Genomic DNA, 21418 nt, shown 5'->3' with positions numbered 1-21418 from the left:
CACCACAGTCATTGCTGAACTTACACCAACATGTGTAACGATGGGCTAGTTGAATGGCGAGCTGCCACTTGCACTGCGTCTTGCTCGGCACAGCGGCAAACTATTCTTCGATCAGGCAAGCTATTGAAAAGAACTTATTTCAGAGCACAGCGGTGCTATTGACGCACCCCTATGTGTAAGACGTTTGAGCAGGTCTCCGCCGCAATCTGAACCAATCACTTAGTCCAGATGTAAACGGAGTCTGGAATCTTCTACAGCAGTGGTTCTCAAACTGTGGTACGGGTACCACTGGTGGTACGCAAACTCTCGCTAGTGGTACTCAGGGAGTCTCCAAGGTGTCTTTTCATAAAGACTTGACAACGCAAATCAGTATGTACAATGTAAAATATGTAGTTGAATTGGCCTATACGCACCTGTATTTTAATGTCGGTCATAATGGTGGTACTTGTTTTTGTGGGTGGTACTCATTGTGAAAAGTTTGAGAACCACTGTTCTACAGCACAACATCCGCAGGATGAAGACAACTAGAGGGTATTAGAAGGTCTCAGAGCAGCCGTGAAAGGTCTTGCATTTGAACTGTACTGTAAGAAGAAGCGTTCATTACTGACTGTGTGTTCATGAGCACATTATTTTAAAAGCCCTCTAATGCTCCTGGACATCAGCAGAGACGGGTCTTTCAGTAAACACCATTAATTATTTAACATGACGTTCTATAAGAGCTGACCACGTGTTTTGGGCCTCTGTGTGTGTGTGTGTGTGAGAGAGAGATGAGGGCTAAGTGATCCCCTTCCATCGTGCGTTCTCAGAATCAGCTCCCCAGAGAAGAGGTCAGTTCTCTGATCTCGCCGAGCTGCTGGACACTCACGAGATGCAGCTTCACTGTATGTACTGTATGTGTGTGTGTGTGTGTGTGTGTTTGTGTGTGTGTGTGTGTGTGTGGTGGGTGAGTGTGTGTGTGTGTGTGTGTGTGTGTGCATGTGTGCATGTGTGTGTGTGTGTGTGTGTGTGTGTGTGTGTGTGTGTGTGTGTGTGTGTGTGTGTGTGTGTGTGTGTGTGTACTGTATGTGTGTGTGTGTGTGTGTGTGTGTGTGTGTGTGTGTGTGTGTGCCTGTGTCCTCTTTTCTGATCTTGCCGAGCTGCCAGACACACAGGATAAGCAGTGGCATTAGACATCTACCCCCACCCCCTTACAATTGCCCCTCCCTCAGCCTAGCGTGGTCCAGGATGTCAAAGCTGGTACTGCAATGTTGTATGCTACACAGTACAAGACTCCAACTTCCTCATAGTACAATACTCCAACTTCCTTCCTGCACACACCTAGAGGCTGGGATACATTTACTGTAATTATCTGACCATAGGCATACACTATGGGGGGTTGGGGGTAAATGAATAAGGCAGCATTCACAGAGACACGCTTTTCTCACCAAATTGTTCAAAATATGGATATTACGGTAATTGTATATGTTGCTTAGATACAATATACTTAGCTAAAAACTAGCACCCTGACTTAGCTAAGACAGGTGGCCAAACAATGACCTATTGTTGAAAAAACGAGACCTCATCAGTTGAACCATCTTGAGCACCTTACGTTTTTAAGAGCTTCATCTTTCTGCTTGCAGCTCGCTCATATAAACGTGAGGTATGCTGCAGCGGTTAAGACACACTGCTTCATAGAAACAAGGGGTGTTGTAGTGTGAACACCGCCTTACTGTAAAGTGGTAGTGATAGTACATAGTGTAAACAACAGGAAGCTGTAATCACCCCACCCACATCAAACAGATATCTTCATCTACACTGTACATATGTGTATGTATGTATGTGTGTGTGTGTGTGTGTGTGTGTGTGTGTGTGTGTGTGTGTGTGTGTGTGTGTGTGTGTGTGTGTGTGTGTTTGTTTGTTTGTTTATTTGTTTGTTTGTGTGTTTGTATGTGTGTGCATGTGAGTGTTTGTGTGTGTGTGTGTGTGTGTGTGTGTGTTTGTTTGTGTGTTTGTATGTGTGTGTGAGAGTGTGTGTGTGTGTGTGTGTGTGTCTGTGTGTGTTTGTAAAGAGGAAACGGAGACTAGAGATGGACTGTGAAACTACCAATCAAGCATCTCCACCCAACAGCAAACAAGATAATTGGTGAGCATGTTCACCAAGCCCTTTGGCCTACTTCCCTGCTCTCAAGGAAGCGTAGTCTACTAAGGCAGACCTATTCTCATGACTCTTAGGGGTTTGGGGGCAGAGGGCAGAGGAAGAGAGGCTCCACATTTGGGGGGGGGGGGGACTGGTTTGTTTTAGAATAAAGATTAGGAAGCTGGGGGGCAGCGAGACAGAGAGAGGACGAGAACTGAGGAATGTCTGGCATCTCCTTCTAAGATGGCACCACTTGGTGACACTGGATAAGGTGACCATTATGGAGGACCTCCGAGCACCCTTCCCCAGTCGTAAGAGAGACTTCACACAATCCAGACCCTGTGACCAGCCCGGGAGGGTGGTCTCGGGGGTGTGGGGGGGGGTCGATCCACTTCCCCCCGACAGTGGGGCAGACGGGAGCCCGCTGCGGTCCATGACGATTAGCCACACTGTCTGCCAGGGGCGTCGGGACGTGACCGAAAGGGGGCCTCCCTTTCAGCGGTGACGAAAGCTCGACCCGCACCATTAATCCTCACCCCCCAGGAAACAAGCAGGGGCCTGTCCACTTCTGAGCACGGAGCTAGGGGAGAGTGAGGGTGGCGTGGGGTGGGGGGTGGGTGAGGAGGCACGAAACCACATCAATTACCCCCACAGACACACCACTTACACTGCCACTATCTCTTGCGATTTACGACCCCTCCCGAGCGACAACTTGGCCATCTCTGAGGCGACGAAGGGTTAAGAGGGTCCAAACAAAACACAGAGAGGCACGACTGACAACTCACATCACATCAACAACACTTTTCTTTATGTTATTATCATTATTATTTATCTAATAATCTTCCTACCAAATCAAAAATATACAGTACAGCTTAACCCATTGCTACAGCTTCATTTCTTACTAAGTTTGAACTGCACACAGAGTGAACACAGTGTATCTTGTTTTGACAAGGCTAAAATATACAGTACAGTGAAATGTCTGACTTCAGTGGCCAAGCAGACGTCCAGTACAGTAAGCAGTCCACATGTCCTGACAGACGGGCTGTTTATTTTCTGAAAATTAGATGAGCCTGAAGAGCACATGCCTGCCCTGATTCCCCTGCTGAGCGTGACCTTGTTTTTCTTTTCCTGGCCTCATTCAGGAGTGGGGATGAGTTCACCACCTCACCGAGAGGGACCTCGCCAGGACGACTGGTGGTGATTAGTGAGGTTCCCTTTGGCGCTTTGAGTGCATTGAAAGGCGCTATATACATGCAATTTGCTGTTGTTGTTGTTGTTGTTGTTGTCATGGCTTCCTCTGGCCCAGATCTGGGCCAGTTTCATCTTGACACCAGAACCAAGCCGGGTCAGCTTCAGTGTTGGCTGCTATCTGAGTCCCTGTCCCACTCCATGCTCTTTGCAAGGACAGAGAGGCTCCCTTTACATTTGAACACACACACACACACACACACACACACACACACACACACACACACACACACACACACACACACACACACACTGTCAGTTCAATAAGAACCGTTCCAGGAAGGATCTCTATATCTGTCTTTAGATCTAAAAACAGATCTGAGGGAAATACTGCAGGATGGGGGTCAGGGCTCAGGTGAGACCTACTGTACATCAATCACACGCAGAATTGCCCCACTCAAAAGTCATCTCTCAAGGGTGACGTTTTAACACAATCTCGCTGTGTGTTTTTGGATTTCCTTCGACACTACAGAGAAATCTGCCAACTCTGTGCTACTGACTGCATTTCTGAAATAACACCGCCTAATGCGATGATTTCTGCGGCTCTGCATCCATTTTGGCGACAAAGACTGAATGAGATTACAGATAAAAGTCTTGTAAGTGAATTACGCTGGCGCAGGGGTCAGTGTCTAGGGACCAGTGAGTTTTCTAACAATTTGAGAGCAGAGAAATCTGTTATGAAGACATAAGAGATTCTCTCTCCTCCCCACACACCCCTCTTGGTGAAGCAGACATGAAGAGCACGACTGTTTGTGTGAAATCGGTCATGAGCTCGCCGCTTAGATGTGGTGCGTAGACAGCGCAAATCATGTGACAGACTCGGGAAAACACAGTAAGCAGCAAAACTGCCCTTCATTTCAAAGACAGAAAGGGCTGTTAAGATGACGCACAGAACTTCATGTATGCCAGATTTGTTTTGCTGCTTCTTGATTGTGCGTCATTTGCTGATGAAAATATACAGTGATTGAACAGAGAGGTGTTACAGCAAAGGCACAGTCCTCACCTCACTTCTTTTCTGTTGAATTGAGCAAAGTTGAGCTGAGTTATGCTAGCACACACTTGCAACCAATCAGCACTGCTCTTTCAGGAGAACTGAACGGCAGGGTGCATTTGATTGGCTGTAGAGTTTAAATATCAACAGTCTTTCGCCAAGATCAAAGAGTACACCTTTAAAGCAGCACTATAGAAATTTTGGTCTATATTCTGTGAGCTAGCTAGCTACCTATAAGTCATAAAAACACGTTCCAGAGCCTTTTTGACACTGCTGGCAACATGCTTATATGCTAGCTGCTGTGTTTTAGCGATATAGTCAGTAATGTTCTTTCTTTTTTACGGTGTGTTGCTGCCCAGAACACAGAACTGCATAATGCATATCCTGGATGGCTGGTGGATGGGAATGACATGCGCGTTTGTCTACCCATCACATGACCATACACACCATCAAAATGACTTTGGAGACAATAGTAAAACTAGTTGCCTGATAAAAGCATACCTTGAAAAGTCACAAATCATTGCACAGTGTTGCTTTAATTATGTGTTAAAATATTTTACTAATTTGATATCCGGGTACCGTAACAGCCCTGAGCGTCCAGTGCTCAGTGCTTTATCTACAGTCCTCTCCTACAGCCAGTCTGACCTCTGCATTCCTATCGGCCATATCTATTGGAGGCGATAATGACACTACCCGCTCTATGGTCACACAGAGAGGGGGACTTATAGAAACCAGATCCTATGGAATCACAGAAATGCAAGTGGCGTTTCTTGAGTTCCTTTCCCACATGTTCAATTGTTGTGCCCTTCCCCAGTAATCACCAATCTGCGGTCAGCAGAAGACAAACGGGCATTTCTATCTGGACCGTAACTGTGTTGAGTTTCACTGGATAACGTCTGGACTTCAGCTGGTGCTGCACATCACTCTCCACACACAACGTGTCGACTCCGCTCGGCTCAGCTCTCAAGCAGCATATGCCGGCTCTATATCTCATCTCATCACAAATACTATACTGCTGTACAGGGAAATAAATAACTAAATCACAGTTTTGCTGTTTGACCAAATCCAAACTGACATGTGCAATTACAATCCCTGACAGTAAGTTTGTAAGAGCAACAATGCAAATAGCATTTGCAAAGCAGCACTTTTCAAATCTGTTTACATCAGTGTGCTACAGAATGGGCCCTAAGCTGACTTGCTGTTTCCTGCACATTAGATGATGCACTACTCTGCCATGAAGCACAGCAGAGCCAAAATAGCATCCCCTGTTGTTGTGTCCCGCAGCCTCAACCAACCCTACAGGCAAACAAACCCTTCAAATTATGGACTTCAGATGTATGGTTGGAAAAACTCCCTGGATCTGACCAGAACTCCTCCAAAATGCCCATTATGCTGATGTCACCGTAGATATCTAGCTATCAATCTTTTCTCTGTCTAACAGAGATTTTATTTTTTGATAATGTGCTTTCCGATACTACAAATGACAGCTTAGACTTCTCAGGCTACACACTAAAACTGCACAGATTTGAGCACTTGGCCATACAAGTTGAGATTCCTTCACATACAGAACATGTAGGGACATCATCAAGTGTACTTAGGACCTCACAGTAGGCATTAATCAACTCATCAATGTAAACATATCATATCCCCACAAACCTCCATGTATTAAAAGCAGTGAAAAGGGCATTGTATGTTTCAGGGGTGACTTAAAAAAATAACACACACATGGGTAAAGCAGGTCTGGCTGTTCTCAGGGAAGTGCAACAGGAGCCGTGTGCAGCGTGGCGGTGTACGGTCCCCTGGAGGCTACTTTCGCTGCCCGCTACCCCAGAACAAGAGCAGCATTGAGGCCCGGCCCCTGCTCCAGGACACCCTGGGCTTCTGCTCCTGCTTCCCCCTCTGCTGCTCCTCACTGCTGGGGCTGCTGAGGCTGCTGGGGCTGGGGTGGTGGCTGGAGCCAGGGAGAGGTGTGTGTGTGTGTGTGTGTGTGTGTGTCTGTGTGTGTGTGTGTGTGTGTGTTTGTGTGTGCTCAGCATGGCTCGTCCAGAAAATCAGACTGCACCCACGGAAACCTCAGTCACACCGAGGCTTCGAAAAGGAGTAAAAGGAAGAAAAAAACATAAGTGGATATTTTGGAAAGAGAGACAGAGAAATACTGAGAGAGAGAAAGAGAGAGAGAGAGAGAGAGAGAGAGTGAAGAGAGATATATAGAGAGAATAGCTGTTCCAGACTAAATTCTAAAGATAAATGTTGACCTCCTCTGGGGCGGGAATCAAAGCTCGGCTCCACAAACTCTCGTGCCTCCTCAGGTTTGTTTGCGTAGCCGCTGCTGAAGGGGGTGGGGGCTCAGACCCAGTCAGACACGCTCGTCTGTGCAGACGTGAGCACAACACACACTTCCTCTCCAAACAGACCTGCTGCTGCCAGCTATCAGGCAGCACAATCTGCCTCCTTACAGTTTTTTAGTGGGTTTATGGTTTACTGTGGTGTGTGTGTGTGTGTGTGTGTGTGTGTGTGTGTGTGTGTGTGTGTGTGTGTGTGTGTGTGTGTGTGTGTGTGTGTGTGCGTGCGTGCGTGCGTGCGTGCGTGCGTGCGTGCGTGCGTGCGTGCGCGCGTGCGCGTGTGTGTGTGTGTGTGTGTGTGTGTGTGTGTGCGTGCGTGTGTTGAAACCATGCCACAATCCTAACCATATTGGTTTAGGCTGCATGGCTGCACGCTACTAGAGAAAACATGACTTTCAGATCCTCAATCCATCATGTAAAGGGAAAACCGACCCCTCAGGTTGGGCTCAATCCCCACACATCCCTCAGGTCACAGCTAATAAACTTCTGTTTTAGTAAAGAGACCAAATGACTGAGGCCCTGCTGTGTTTGGTCAAATCCAGTTCTTCCTCAGCGTATCCACTAAAATATGTGGTCTAAAACCAACATTGACTTAGGCTAATCAGTCAAGAAATAAAGGCTTGTTTGCATCCTTAAGTATCATTGACTTGGCTGGCTTGTCTGCATCCTAAAGTATCAAACAGCATAATGGACAGAAAGAGGCATCATTTATATACTGCTGGACGAATAGAATACATTACTAGTGGGATCAAGTAAACATGGGACACAGTGCATCCATATTAATGCAACTCTATGCTACATATCCAAAAGTACTCTGAGAGAGAAACAGCGACCAGTCCAACGGGCAGTGAAGGCGTTGGGCTCCAGCGTTTATTTTAATCATAAGCACTATGTTTTATGGACTCACTTCCCTCCGACGGTCCAGGTTTTGGGTCATCGTCTGCATTCTCCCATCTTGTTTAGTTTCATAGTTATAGGTCATATCCACTCTTTGCACAGTAAAACAAACAGAGAATTGCTCTTCAAGGGAACATGGAGTTCCTTTTTAAGGAGATTTTTTTCTCGCTGAAATGGTGAGGTATTTTTAACTAAGTATTTAAGTCCTGAAAATAAGAAACTTTGGAACCCAAAGTTCGGCCAGCGGAACTATACCATATCAGGGCTAAATCCACTGGCTAAATCCACTTTCAGCAGAAGGAGCAGCGAAAGGCCGGACAGTGGAGAGGTTTTGCCTCCTATCACTTGAAAGACCATATCTGTCCTGCCAGACATGACAGAGCGCCCTCAGTAACCCATCCTCTGGTAGCCGTGAAAACCTGACCTTGTGTTGGACACGCATGGCAACAAGCCCAGTAGGACCCTCAGCCCTGATGGAGACAAAGCCATAAGCACACAGTGTGGGGGGGGGGTTAAGGCAGAGTAAGAGATCTTCCTTGGGGAAGTGTGTGTGTGTGTGTGTGGGGGGGGGTCAGTAATAGGACAAGCTATAGAGGATGAGGATGTATTAGGACTGTGGGGTGGGTTAGAGTGTGTGTGTGTGTGGGGGGGGGGGGGTAATTATGTTGAAATTTTAGTAACTGAAGCCTGAAGATGCTAACCTCTCCCCCCCCACCCCCCAGAGGGAGTACGACGCCAGGTGTGTGCAGCTGCCTTGGGAAAATAACAATTAGGATGGGGTGGAGTGGGGGTGTGTATGGGTGGGGGGGCATGTAGAGGGATGTGTAGAATTAGCACTCTGATGATGGACATGCTTCACATGCTCAGCTCAGTAGCACCCGACCCTCACAACAGCTGCTCTCCCAGACTCCTAATTATTTTAGTTTTACATTCTCTCTCATTCCCCTTTTGGGCGCTTCCTTTTTCTGTTTTCCCTGCATGATCGTATGGTGTACTCAGATACAGGAAGGTCCTTGCAGACCTCCCTGCATGGTTGTATCCCTTACATTTTTTTTTTTGTGACAGATTTGCAGCAAACTATTGGGTGATTTGTGGGGAAACAGATGAGTTCACTAGAAAATATTGCCAGAAGTTTGCCAATGTTGGCCGCTAGAGGCAAACTTCCAGCAAAGTTCTGGCAACAATGAGAAGTTTGCCACTAGTGGCAAATGTGTTCACCAGTGATTTGCCATCATACTTAGTCAATAATGGCAAACTTCCAGTGAACTTCTGGTGACAAACCTAATTTGCATATGACATTGCTGCAAATTTGCTGCAACATTGCCAAAAGTTAACTGCAACTGTTTGCCAGAAACCAAAATTGCATGTGAAAATATAACCTTGCCGCAAATTTGCGGCAACTGTTCGCCAGAAACCTGAAATTTCTACAAGAGACGGTGTACTGAGATTCAGAGAGGCCCCGTCGAACCTCCCTGAGGCCCTATGCCATTCCGCGCTTGCACTATTTCATGCGTGACAAACCAGCGGCGTAGCATTATGATACTCCTCTTATAGCGCAGCAACCTGTATAAACACCATCTATTACACGGCAAGGCTGTGGCGGCAGGGAGCGAGCGCAGTAGCGGTGACTCAGGCTTGGATGGCCCGCTGCTCGACATAAATAATATTATCTGCAGCAAAGCAGCACCGGAGCCCAGGGACGCAGGGAAGGTAAAGGGTGGTGGGGGAGGCTGAACACAAACAAGTCATCTGACTGACTGGGTCCTGTGTGTGTGTGTGTGTGTGTGTGTGTGTGTGTGTGTGTGTGTCAGGGCAGCGCCACTTCTCTCCACTCTTATTGATTAGTGTTAAAGGATGGGAAGGCCTGGGCAGTTAAAACAGCCCACGGGACAACAGACGTTTCCCATCACGCCAGCTTCGACTGGTTCACCATCACTCAGAGAGAAGTCTTACTCAGGATGTATGCTGTCTTTATGTCCGTTTATGTCTATGTTTATGTACACAAACAAACTGATTACGTCAAGTCAGTTTTTCCCACAACTGTTGTACCACTGTACTTGTAATGGTAATAAATTCAGGCCCCTATAGACCTCAGTGAGAGGTGAGGCCAGAGTAGCTGTACATCCTTGGCCCTGACTTGCTTGGGCCACGCATGCTTCTCCTCCTATAACTACACTTGTGTTTGTATACACATGTGGGAAAACACAAACAAAATGGCCATTTGCATGTGGATCATGGGTGGCTTCTGTAAAGAACACTTGTGAGAAAAAAACGGACCCACCCCTTAAACAGGCCTTTCAGAAGGGTTCTATGAAAGCCTTTAATTTGGGAAGTTTGGATAACAACATTTAACAGTCCTTCTACGGTGTGACTAAACTGTTCTGCATTACACCTCTTCTCTAAAAGCGCACACCAGTAAATCGCCCACATGCATGATCTATGTGTCATTGCCTGTTATGTGTTTGACAGGTTCATTTAAAACACACAGGTCTACCACAACTGCCCTCCGAGAACAACGGTAAAAGTCACCAGCACGGAGGATTGATGGCAGCCTCATTTCAATGATAAAGCACATTTTTGGGAGGGGTGGTGGTTGCACCCTCCACCCACCCCCACACCATTAACGTGCAATTCTACACCCAGGGAACAGTACGAAAGCTCTGTTTGGTTCTGAAGCGTTTCTCTGACAAAATAATCTTCAACACAAGCAGAGACAACATGTAGGAGCAAGTTTTGCTCTCGTAGTTTCCATTATCTACGCCTGACACGCAACTCCTCTATGTGGCGCACCCCCATTCTCTGGCACATCATGACATCAGTGTTGGTATATCTTGTACTGGGGTCTGTGACTGGTGATCCATTTCTGTCACTACAAAGGCATGTGTGAGAGAGTTGGCACAACCTGTGGATGTCTCACTAGGGAACTTGGAACTTCTCCAGCCATAGACTTAGAGACATAGAGACTTAGCTCATGGAGAGAGAGAGAGATGAAGAGAGGGGAAAAGGCAAAGGAAAGAGAGAGGGAGAGAGAGAGAGAGAGAGAGAGAATAAGAAGAAGAACAATGCCCAGCCAGAGTCACTGACTACAGGTTCACATAGGTTCGGAGGAAATGACACATACTCCATCAAAGGAGATGGGAATATGAGTGAAACAATTACAAATATCCTCTACAAGCACCTGACTAAATAACATAACGGAAAAACGACACACACACAAACACACACACACACACACACACACACACACACACACACACACCCACGCACAATAATTCCATAATACAATGCTTCATGCGGCGAGGTTTTTATGTCAGGGTTAGACCTGTGGGTGTTCTTTCCACATACATTTCCAAACGCATACTGTACATTCATTCCCCTCAGATTTGGTAAATGAGCACAGAAACCTAAACAAGGCACTTAACCTACAGTTGTTTCAGGGGGACTGTCTCTGTAGCTAGTTCATTGTACGTCGCTCTAGATGAGAGTGTCTGCTAAATGACAAATTAGCACAGAAATATACAGTACATCTTCAAAGTAGCTAGCTTAGTGGTTGTGGTGGTGGTCTAGTGGTTATTATATAGGTTTCCAAATAGAACACCTAAAGGTTGTGTGTTTTAAATCCCTGGCAGTACCACCACTGTGTCCCTGAGCAAAGCACTTAACCTAAAGTTCTTTAAGAGAGACTCTGTAGCCTGGCTCCGCCCTCCTACGTACTTCCGCTCAATTTTCATTTCCCTTCAGTACGTCGTCTGGGTCTGCGGTATATTCGCGGGTTTTCTCCTGCAAAAATCTGCAGGTCCAATCAGCAAACAGAGGGAGTGGCTAAGAACGATGACGTTGAGGTCGTGGGCTAGTTTGAGCCATACATACGTCACAACCAAACGTTAGCGAGTGGTTATGGCAGATCCAGAGTGGCTCTGGGCAGATCCAATAGTTTTAAACTTTAACAGAGTACTCGCCTTCAAGGAAGTTAACGCTTGGCAATGGAAAGTGGCCAGACTCTCTGTACATTATGAAATGTATGTCGCTTTAGATGAGTCTCAGCTAAATGACAAATATTGTAAACAGGAAATGTATTACAATAAACAAAAAGAGTGAACTACACAGCACAATGGAAGATAGTCAAGAGTCATCAGTCATTCCTTAAAAAAAATCTTCATCCCCTGTTCAGTTTTGAAAGGTCTATATTTAACTTAATAAAAGAGACAATGGTGTGAGACTAAACAGGAGCATGAAAATCACTTAAAAAAAAAAAGATGAAAACAATCCCTAAAAGCCGAGATGTCTGCACTGAGCTGACAAAACCATAAACACAGGAGTGCAGCTCAGGCCTTTTCCTGTCCCAGTTTCCCGCTGGTCTGGACAGCATCACCACCGTCACCACAGTCGTGTTATCCAGACAGGAACTGCCACATGTCCCGTCCAGACGCCTTTACAAGTGTCCAGTGGCCACCAGGAGATGTCCTTGTAGCTTACTAACAGAGGGTGAACAAAACTTCCTCACAAGGAAACAAGGTAACATCTGAGCAGGACAAAAGACCTTCCCACAACTTCCTCCTCCAAAAATCCTTTTATTGTAGTTAGCCATGACCTGTCCTACTCTTGTTTTAGGTTGATCCCCGCAAACTTTAGAGGGAAGTTAAGGAGACATCTGTGTACAGAGTGATACTACTTGAATACAGTTATGTAAAGTCTAGAAAAAGGAAAATCATAGCAGTTAAACTGCTCTGCACCAAGATTCATGATCGTCAATGGAAAAAATGATGGCAAAATCGGAGTTTCCAAGAATCGGGCTATGAAGAATAAACTGTTTCGTTCTACCTGGACACAGAGCAGTAACAACAGCTTTTATTTATTTAAACATTAATGCCACGACTTGCATCAACAGGATGATTGATTATTCACAAGTAGAGAACAACTCACAAAAAACAGACTTTCTGCCCTATGCAGGATCCTATCTTAACAGACTTCCTGCAGAAAATCTTCCAAGTAGTTCCTAGCCTTGACTTAGTATGTCTCTCCTTAATCTCAGTGATAAACTATGCATCTACAAAACAATGGCTTTAATTGTGTGTGAGCGGTTTGTAGGAGCAGCTACTGGGAACAGGCTGCAGGGGCGCATACAGCCATACTGCCATGCTAAAGCATGCAGTCTTTGTGTGAAAATGGCAGCCTTTGACCCCCAGCAGGGTAAGAGAGCCTAGACAGAGAGAGAGAGAGATTTCTCTGTGTTCCACAGATGGAATTTAATTTCTCTGTCATCTCTTTCTTCATGCCATGGGTGTGGTTGTTTTGTTGCAAAAAGTTTTCTTTTAGTTGCAGATAACTTTGGGAGATAGCTTGGATAATGGGAAGGATTTTCATAGACTACTTGGTAAAAAGAGTAGAAGATATGAGAACTACAAAGTGGTTGATTATATATTAAATCTTCTGCATTTTGTATTTACTTACTAATTGTAATGTTAAATATTTTAATTTTAATTTAATTGAATTTCATTAATTTCCTGTGCAAGGTAACTGCTCTATCTTCGTTCTAGACCACAGTTGTCCTTGAGGTGCAAACTGGGGCCATCTTAACTGTTAGAAAACCTCCATCCACACCTGAGCCAACCCAGAACCCTGCCTCAAGAAGACTAGTGGAACGCAAGTCTGTCTGCGTGGGACTACTGTTGGCGACCAAGAAGAGATTGACAGAGAACCCCCATCTTCACACTCTCCACACACCAATTATCTCTAGAGATTTCAAGACATTGTCCTCATCGCTGAAGTGGCCATGTGAGAATTAGCTTGTCTCTCCTCCACATTGCCTGAAAGACTTAGACGGCAGGTCAGAAATTCCTTAGCTTTGTCTTTTTGAATTTGGACATTTTTCACATACAGTACATGGTTGACTTTTGTCCACAGCAGGGTGCCCTTAACCTGTTGAGGAGTACGGTCACAAATATGTGATTAGAACTCAGAGAACTTTTTAACTTGTTTATTGTGGTGCACAATCGACTGACGTTTCGACGCACTGCGTCTTCCTCAGAGTCCGTCGAAACCGCAGTGTGTCGAAACGTCAGTCGATTGTGCACCACAATAAACAAGTTAAAAAGTTCTCTGAGTGCTCCGGTCATCCCTGGGTTTAGCCTCTTTGAAGTAGCCCAGCCAGTTTCTCTGACCCTTTGGTCCTAGACTGTGAGCACCGAAAAGGCTTGAGCGCAAGTGACACCCGTCTTACATGTGATTAGAACATTCGGGAACAGAGTGTTCTGCACTATGATGCGACAATTACCCTCAGAGATTTTATATATCTATGGATTTTCCCATAAACTGTATAAAGAACACTGAAACTATAGATCATTCACATAGAAATCTAGAAGGAGCCAGGAAAAGAATTCACTCCTCCTCAACAGGTTCTGCGCTGATTAAGAGGCTGCCAAATGGGCTGATTGGGAGTGATTGAGGGGAAATCCCCTTGAGGCCTCACAGACGACAGGTCACGCAGGAAGTGAGATAAGGCTCGCCTCATTAGGGCTGAGGAGAGGGCCACACAGGCCAAGACCTCTGAGGACCAGGAGTGGAGGGGAGCAGGGGAAGAAGAGAAGAATAAGGAAGAGGAAAAGAGAGAGGAAGACAGGAAGAATGAGAGAGGAAAAGAGCGAGGTGGGAAGAAGTGATGGGGAGATGAAATGATACAGGGACAAAATAGAGAGAAAGTAAAGATGGAGAAGAGAGAGTGGAAGAGAGAGGAGAATGGTGGAGTAGGAGAGAGTGACAGAGAAAGATAGAAGAAGAGAGAGGAAGAGGAAGAGCCATCCCCCCACGGTTCCCGTTAAAACGCGAGTACAACAATGGTGGGGGGCTCCTTGGTGTGACGTTAAAGACGGACACCTAAAGACAAACAGAGGGAAGTCTGGTCTGCTGGTGCACTGCTTGAGCGAGTCACGCAGAGGATACAGGGAGTGTAAAGTGCTTTTAGTGCATACCCCTCTCTTAAACATCACTGCAAAACATCCTAAAAATGCCTTTGAAAGATGGCAAAGGCCATGCCACTGTCACTCCACCCTTCCTACATCAGTCTGGACATCCTTGAACAAGCTAGAAATTCTCTGGAATGTGCTTCAGAGTCCCTCAGATGAAGCTGGAAGAATAAGGTTTTGACTGAGACAGCCAGAGCGTGTCTTTGCTCTGAGAAGTGAGCCTCAAGTGAGTGCAAGGCACAAATTGAGCACGTCAGGAAACGGATCATGGTTTTTAAGTGGCTAAAGTTGCAGCGCATGGATAGAGACTGTCACCACTGTCATTTATCACATTTTAAAACAATCTAGCTTTATCATGGAGAAAAAAACATTTTAAAAAACGTGGATTCTTAAATCATTTTAAAACTAAAGTGTTCACATCAAAAATTTACTATTCACCTCACTGGCATAGGTTAGCCTACTCATCGGACGCTGTGGGGACAGCAGCTCACGCTTATTAACCTGGCAATTAATCGTGGGCGTGAATGTAACCTTATGAATATTTTCCCGCGACGTGAGACTTCAATGACCGGCTGCTTGTGACAGCAACACACATCATTGAAAACTGTACTAAAACTCCAGGCTACATGTAAATCAAGCTCTCATTCGGTTTACGCTCATCAAACGCTTTGTTTTCCTTTAAAGAGTTTATGGCATTACTGCATTCAAAGCACACTTTGGAAAGGTCCCGCCTCTAGGCTAGGCTATATACAATCACCATCATGTAGGCGTCACATGTTTTACAAAATGTAACAGTACGCTGCAAGACAACTGCTTCTGTCAGGTCAAAGCGATAAACTACCACTATCCAAGTGCAAGTCAAGACTGAAGTTCATCTCGCAACTCACACAAGCACGTTAAGCATGTTTCGCGTTACTTACATTGACTGGCGAGGACGAGGATGTAAAGTCCTGCGAGAACAAAACCACTCAAAGCCATGCTGCGGGATCCTGTCCAGAAGGTGCCTGGTCCAAGCTGCTGCTGCAGAGACGAGAGGCGGACTGAGGGAGAGCCGAGGGAATGACCACAGCGGTGTGCTGTGTACTCTACACTGTAGCCTACTGGAGGAGGAGGAGGGACGGGCGCGCGGAGAGGATTCACTGTACAACTCAAGGCGGAGCCTTCGCTGGGGTTCAGATTTGTGGTAGCTTGGTGGTTTCTGGTTATTGTAATCCAGTTTTAATATAGTTCAATTATAACAATATTTATTTTCCCTCAAATTAGCATAATTTTACCGAGAATGGCTGCAATAAGTCTGTCGGCTTAGTCTGAATGGCTAGGGGAATGTTTAAAAGCTGTTAAAATCAAAATGTTGACATGCTGAAGAATGAATCGTTCATTCATCATTCATTAAAAGTCTGAATGGCTGAAATGATTGGATTTGTCAGTTCAAACTATTTTACACAGTTAATTGATTTTGATTTTAATAAATGCTGGGCAGGCTATATTGCATGATGTAATGACTATATATGGCAGACAAGTCGGCCTGTTGTACTGTCTCAAAAGTATTATTTGTTGAATCCCTTCCTCCACAGTAAATCTTTCCTCATGACACTCAAAACATCAGTCAGGTGACCACAGGCGCGGGTCATATGAGGGACGCTAGATGTCAGTTGGATTGTTGCACAAGTTCAATTTGTAAAACTCATCCTCAATTCCTTAAGACACTGCATATTGCAAAGCCAGCCAATCACCAAACATTGTGTTACACAGGCCTGTATTGCTATGCACTGATTCCTCTTAATGGCTAATTCCTGTGTTCCTCTGGCTTAACTGGGAGCACAAGTGGAAAGGTATCCACACTAAAAGTGGTGATACTCAAGGCAAGGCAAAGCAAGTTTATTTTTTATGGTGCTTTTCATATACGGGTGTGCTTTGCATAAACAAAAGCAAAGAATGATAGTAAATAAATCCATGACATGGCCACGGAGCCCCTAAAGGGAAACGTTTTTTCTATGTTTATGGTCCAAATGCAAAAGTTTTTATTGAGCATAAGAAAGTTTTTGGTATGCACGCGAAAGTTTCTGGTGAGCAAGAGAACTAGTGCACACCAGAAATGTACAGTAGCCTACAAAAAATATTTTTTGGCAATGTCCTCTTCTGGTGAGTATGCAAAATTATCTTGTGGGTACCAGAAACTTGAAAGAAAAATCCCTTTAGGACATAAACCAAATAAACATGATTAACAATAATAAATAATAATAATTATATTTAGGGGTGTAACGATACACAAAAATCACGGTTAGGTGCATATACCTCAGTTTTGTCACGGTTCGGTTCATTTTCGGTACAGTACTGTAAGTCTGTAGGTACTGCTGACCTAAAATTCACTGACAATATTGCTGATGGGCAACAGGAAAACTATTTTGAAAAGGTGTCAAATGTTTTTTTGTCATCAATTGACTAAACTGACATGTGTTCCACCTCTTAATATGTTTGTGTGGGAACAATGGGAAATTTGGTTGGCCACCAAAAAATCCTACTGTTGTTGATTATTGTTTAAGACTGTATTGAACTTAATGTCCTGTACCTACACGGTTCACTCTGAATATGTGTACATTTACACCCATAATTATATAACTGTTATATTATTATATACAGTATATTATAGTTATACATAACAAAATAGAGATAAATGTCAATAAGGTTATGTTAATGATTGTGTTGATTGTCCCCCTTATGAGGGGATATTGGGTCAGGTTGCAAATCTATACAGAAGCAACAAGCAGTGCCTAAATAAGACGGAGAAGGCTACACAGGCATGAGAGAACTGAGTGCATCCCAGAAACCTCTCCTCTCAACCCACATGGATCCTATCTGTATCGGATCAGCACCAGGTCAGCGCTGAACCAACTTCAGGGTGAGCGGCTGATGGAGCAGGGTTCTGGTGTTACACACACATCCACTCAGCCACTTAGTCTAAGTGTCTGGAGGAGAAAAAGAGAAGAGTCTGTGAGTTTGGATGTTTTTTTGTGTGTGCATTTTGTTTGTCTGTGTGTGTGTGTGTGTGTAAGACCTCCAACAGAGTAGGCTATACTGCTGTGTGGTACTTTTATTCAAAGTATCGGGGGGCAGTCGTGGCCTACTGGTTAGGGCTTTGGGCTTGTAACCGAAGGGTTGCCGGCTTGATCCCCGACCAGTAGGAACGGCTGAAGTGCCCTTGAGCAAGTCACCTTTCACTGCTCCCAGAGCGCCGCTGTAGCAAGGCAGCTTACTGCTCCGGGTTAGTGTGTGCTTCAACTCACTGTGTGCTCTGTATGTTCACTAATTCACGGATGGGATAAATGCAGAGACCAAATTCCTTGTATACGCCAGAATATTTGGCCTAGAAACCTTTTACATTTACATTTTACATTTACAAAGCGACTTACAAATGTTGGTTATTACAAGTCTCCCCAGAGCAACTCAGGGTTAAGTGCACAACAGCGGTAGCTGGGAATTGAACTCACAACCTTTCTGGTTACAATTCTTTAGCCATTATGCTAACACCGCCACCAAGAAACGTTTCATAACTTACCCTCATAGTCACATTTATACTTCCCAAAATATTTTTGCAAGATTAATGAAGACATTTTGAATTTGGCTATTAAGAGTCTATATATGGAAAAACACAAATGTCTTCAAGTTTTCTGTTATTGTCATTAAACAACATCCATCATTAGTCACTTAACACTTTTGAGAAACACATGATGATGAATGTCTGAGACTGGGAGTAATATGTGACCGGGACTCAACTGTCCTGGCTCCACCATTCTCTCCCAAAGTGATGAGACTGTACGGATATGTCAAGAGAGTCCTGATGCACTACATGGCTGCTGAGATAGATTGGATTTGGTTCTGTTACTTTATTACTCTAACAATTGCAGCAACTGGAAACAAGAAAGCATGGACCATACAATTACGATACGATATTACGATTACAATACCGGGAAGCCGTGGCCTACTGGTTAGCACTTCAGAATTATAACCAGAGGGTTGCCGGTTCGAACCTCGACCAGTAGGAACGGATGAAGTGCCCTTGAGCAAGGCACCTAACCCCTCACTGCTCTCCGAGCGCCGCTGTTGATGCAGGCTGCTCACTGCACCGGGATTAGTGTGTGTTTCACCTCACTGTGTGCTGAGTGTGTTTCACTAATTCACTGATTGGGATAAATGCAGAGACCAAATTTCCCTCACGGGATCAAAAGAGTATATATACTATTATAATTTAACAGCAAACTAGTGACAAACTGGGGACTTACAGTAATCATGTATAACTAATATGTATCCTCAATTGTCATTGTTTGTGGAATTTCCACTGGAACGGCAAGACAAAAAAAAAGCTTTATACTGCTTAGGGAACCGCAAAGGACAAACACAACTCTTTAACAGCCACTTGTAGTTGTATTATGTTTAGACTGTTTGTTTCTATTGCACGGTATTGCTTTGCACAGTTGTTTGCACAGCTGTTTGTCCACGCCTGTGGTTGTTATAAATAGATATGATAATACTTGATAAATACATTTGATATGACTGTCATTTTCCCACAAAGGGATTAGAGAGACATTTCAATCTGTTCACAAGAAATGCACACAATCTCGGTACTTATCATCACTCAAGCAAGCAACTGAAAGTGATTGCCGTGGCTTGGCAAGCCTGGGAAACGGCTCTCTGTCATTATTCGGTCACGTCATTCCCTGTGTCTTTCACTGGCCAGTTTAGATGTTTTATTCAGGCATATGCCACTTCCTTCTCTTAGGCAGTTTTCTTAACCCGGCCCAGGTCATGGGAGAGCCTTCTCTAGTGGCCTAAGATAACCCCAACATGCTCAAAATGATACTCTGAAGGTAAGCAAGACCAAGCACACTGATTCCTATTATTACTAGGGTCGGACATGTTCCAACTCCAAGAGATATTTTTACGTATCTACACTTTTCACATAAATAAAACGAAAATAAATAAATACATACCAGTACGTACATACATACATACATACACACATAAAATGTATTATTTTTCTAGTTGATACATGGTGGTCACTTAGATATTTTCCCATCCACATTGTACATTTCAACAGGACACTCAGCAGTATGGTGACAACAATGCAGCCCATTCGGGTCCTAGTTGAAGCGTAGTGGCCCTGACACTTGTCATCAAAGAATGACCTCTCATTGACCTCTCATTAAGAGGTGACTCTGTGGTGGTGGGAAGTGCTTGTATCTTCTCATGGATAGATGGGAGATATGCATAAAAGTGGTTTCAGGGGGAAAGGGTTCAAAGGTCAAAGCATGCACACATCTCAAAATGGGTAGGAGAAAACGGTTGAATTTTTGACATATTTATGATCTCTAAAGAGGAAGTGAAAATGATCCTGTGTTTGTCTTGCCTCAGAGGAAACTTGCGTCAAACTCGCGTCTAAGGATAAGGTCTAGATGATACACACAGACGGTCAGTTTTGGATGGAATGTTCCTGTGTAGCTGTCCTTAAGTTGACATTATTACTCTCTGACCTCATCAGGACTTTCCATGTCCACAGGACACAGTATCTAAAGTGGGCACTTTCTGAAGGAAGAGAGTCAGACTCGGAGAGTGGCACAGAGGGATACAACAATTTAACACTGGCAATGTGGCTCAATTAGCTCTCTGAAAAAATTTGCCATTGTCATCCAACTCATCAGTGAGACGTTGGTTTATGTTTGTTCGATTTTGTGATGAAACGCCATTTGTGTTAAGAGAAAATTCTAGTTTGACTTTTGGTTAAAATAATTTGGAAAAAGTAAAAATTGAAAAGTTACCATCCCCATAATCCCCAAAATAAAAAATAAAAATAAACAAGAGATAAGAAATTATTCATGCTCATGACATAAACGTTTCATTTTCCTTGAGCCACACACCTCGAGGCTGTGGGGTATCCAAAGCACAAGGGGTTTCAAGAACATTAAACCAGGCTTGAGAATCTGGACAGAAATAGACAAAAATACTTTCCCCTCATCTCTCATTCCCAGAGCTGCAGTGGACCCAGAAGACCCCAAAGAGAGAAAAGCTTTTATTTCAACCCTCAGAGCAGAGGAGAGAGAGAGAGAGGAGATGGATGGAGAGGGAGGGGTGTGGGGGGGAAGAGGAGAGGGAAAGAAAGAGAGAGAGTCCACACACTGAAGCTATCTCACAGCCATAGTTTTTTACCCATAATTCTGCATAATTGAACACAAGTGCCTGGTGTTTTCACTGACTAATTACCCCCATTAGATCCAGTCAATATGTTTCACATTCCATTACAGGGTCAGGATTCAGGAAGACCAATAGCAGCAACGAACATGCAACGAATAATTAACTTAAAATGCATGTTGAAATCAGTATGTCAACATTAACCTTTACTCTCTAACCTATAATACTCCATTTATATGTATGGTCATATTTGTGCGTCTTCTTCAGAAGCTTTTAAGAGTCCTGTGGCTGTTTCCTGTTCCCTGCTGCTAGATGTGTCTCTGAGGTAGCATGCTAATGCTCTTAAAGCAAAGAGAGAAAAAGAGTGACAGAGAAAGAAACAGAAAGAGAGAGGCGGAGATGGACAGATGCATCTATCATTGTTGTTCTGCTAAAGATACAGCATTTACAGTACATAGTATTCAGTTAGAAAGCACACACCATTCCATTCTGAAATCAAGACATAGAACCTTACAACTGTTCTGTGCAGATCTCATGACCATTCGCTCAAATCACATCACATGACATCACCATTCACGCAATTGTCACATTGTAAAATGCAGAATTGAACTACACTGCACTACAAAAGTGCTACCAAAGACAGCAAGGCCAGTAAGGCTTGCATTTCGGTCTCCATGTT

At 44.4% G+C, this 21418-nt stretch overlaps 1 protein-coding gene across 5 annotated transcripts in view; it reads right to left on the bottom strand.

The window, feature by feature from the left end:
* mcamb (melanoma cell adhesion molecule b) overlaps window positions 1-15645 on the bottom strand; it is a 42226-nt gene extending 26581 nt beyond the window's left edge. For all 5 annotated transcript variants that reach the window (XM_076290313.1, XM_076290312.1, XM_076290315.1 and 2 more), the window contains exon 1: window positions 15477-15645. In XM_076290313.1, the coding sequence (XP_076146428.1) occupies window positions 15477-15534 (58 nt within the window). In that variant the 5' untranslated portion in view covers window positions 15535-15645. The remainder of the gene's footprint in view (window positions 1-15476) is intronic.
* Between the last annotated feature and the right edge of the window lie 5773 nt (window positions 15646-21418).

The sequence above is a fragment of the Alosa pseudoharengus genome, unplaced genomic scaffold (genome assembly GCF_046254945.1).
Source record: "Alosa pseudoharengus isolate Yale_2024_CS ecotype anadromous, Long Island Sound unplaced genomic scaffold, YU_APseudo_1.1 YU_APseudo_1.1_scf_18, whole genome shotgun sequence".
Lineage (NCBI taxonomy): Eukaryota > Metazoa > Chordata > Actinopteri > Clupeiformes > Clupeidae > Alosa > Alosa pseudoharengus.
Note: the sequence above shows the minus strand (reverse complement) of the source record. Positions and strands in the feature narration are given on the sequence as shown.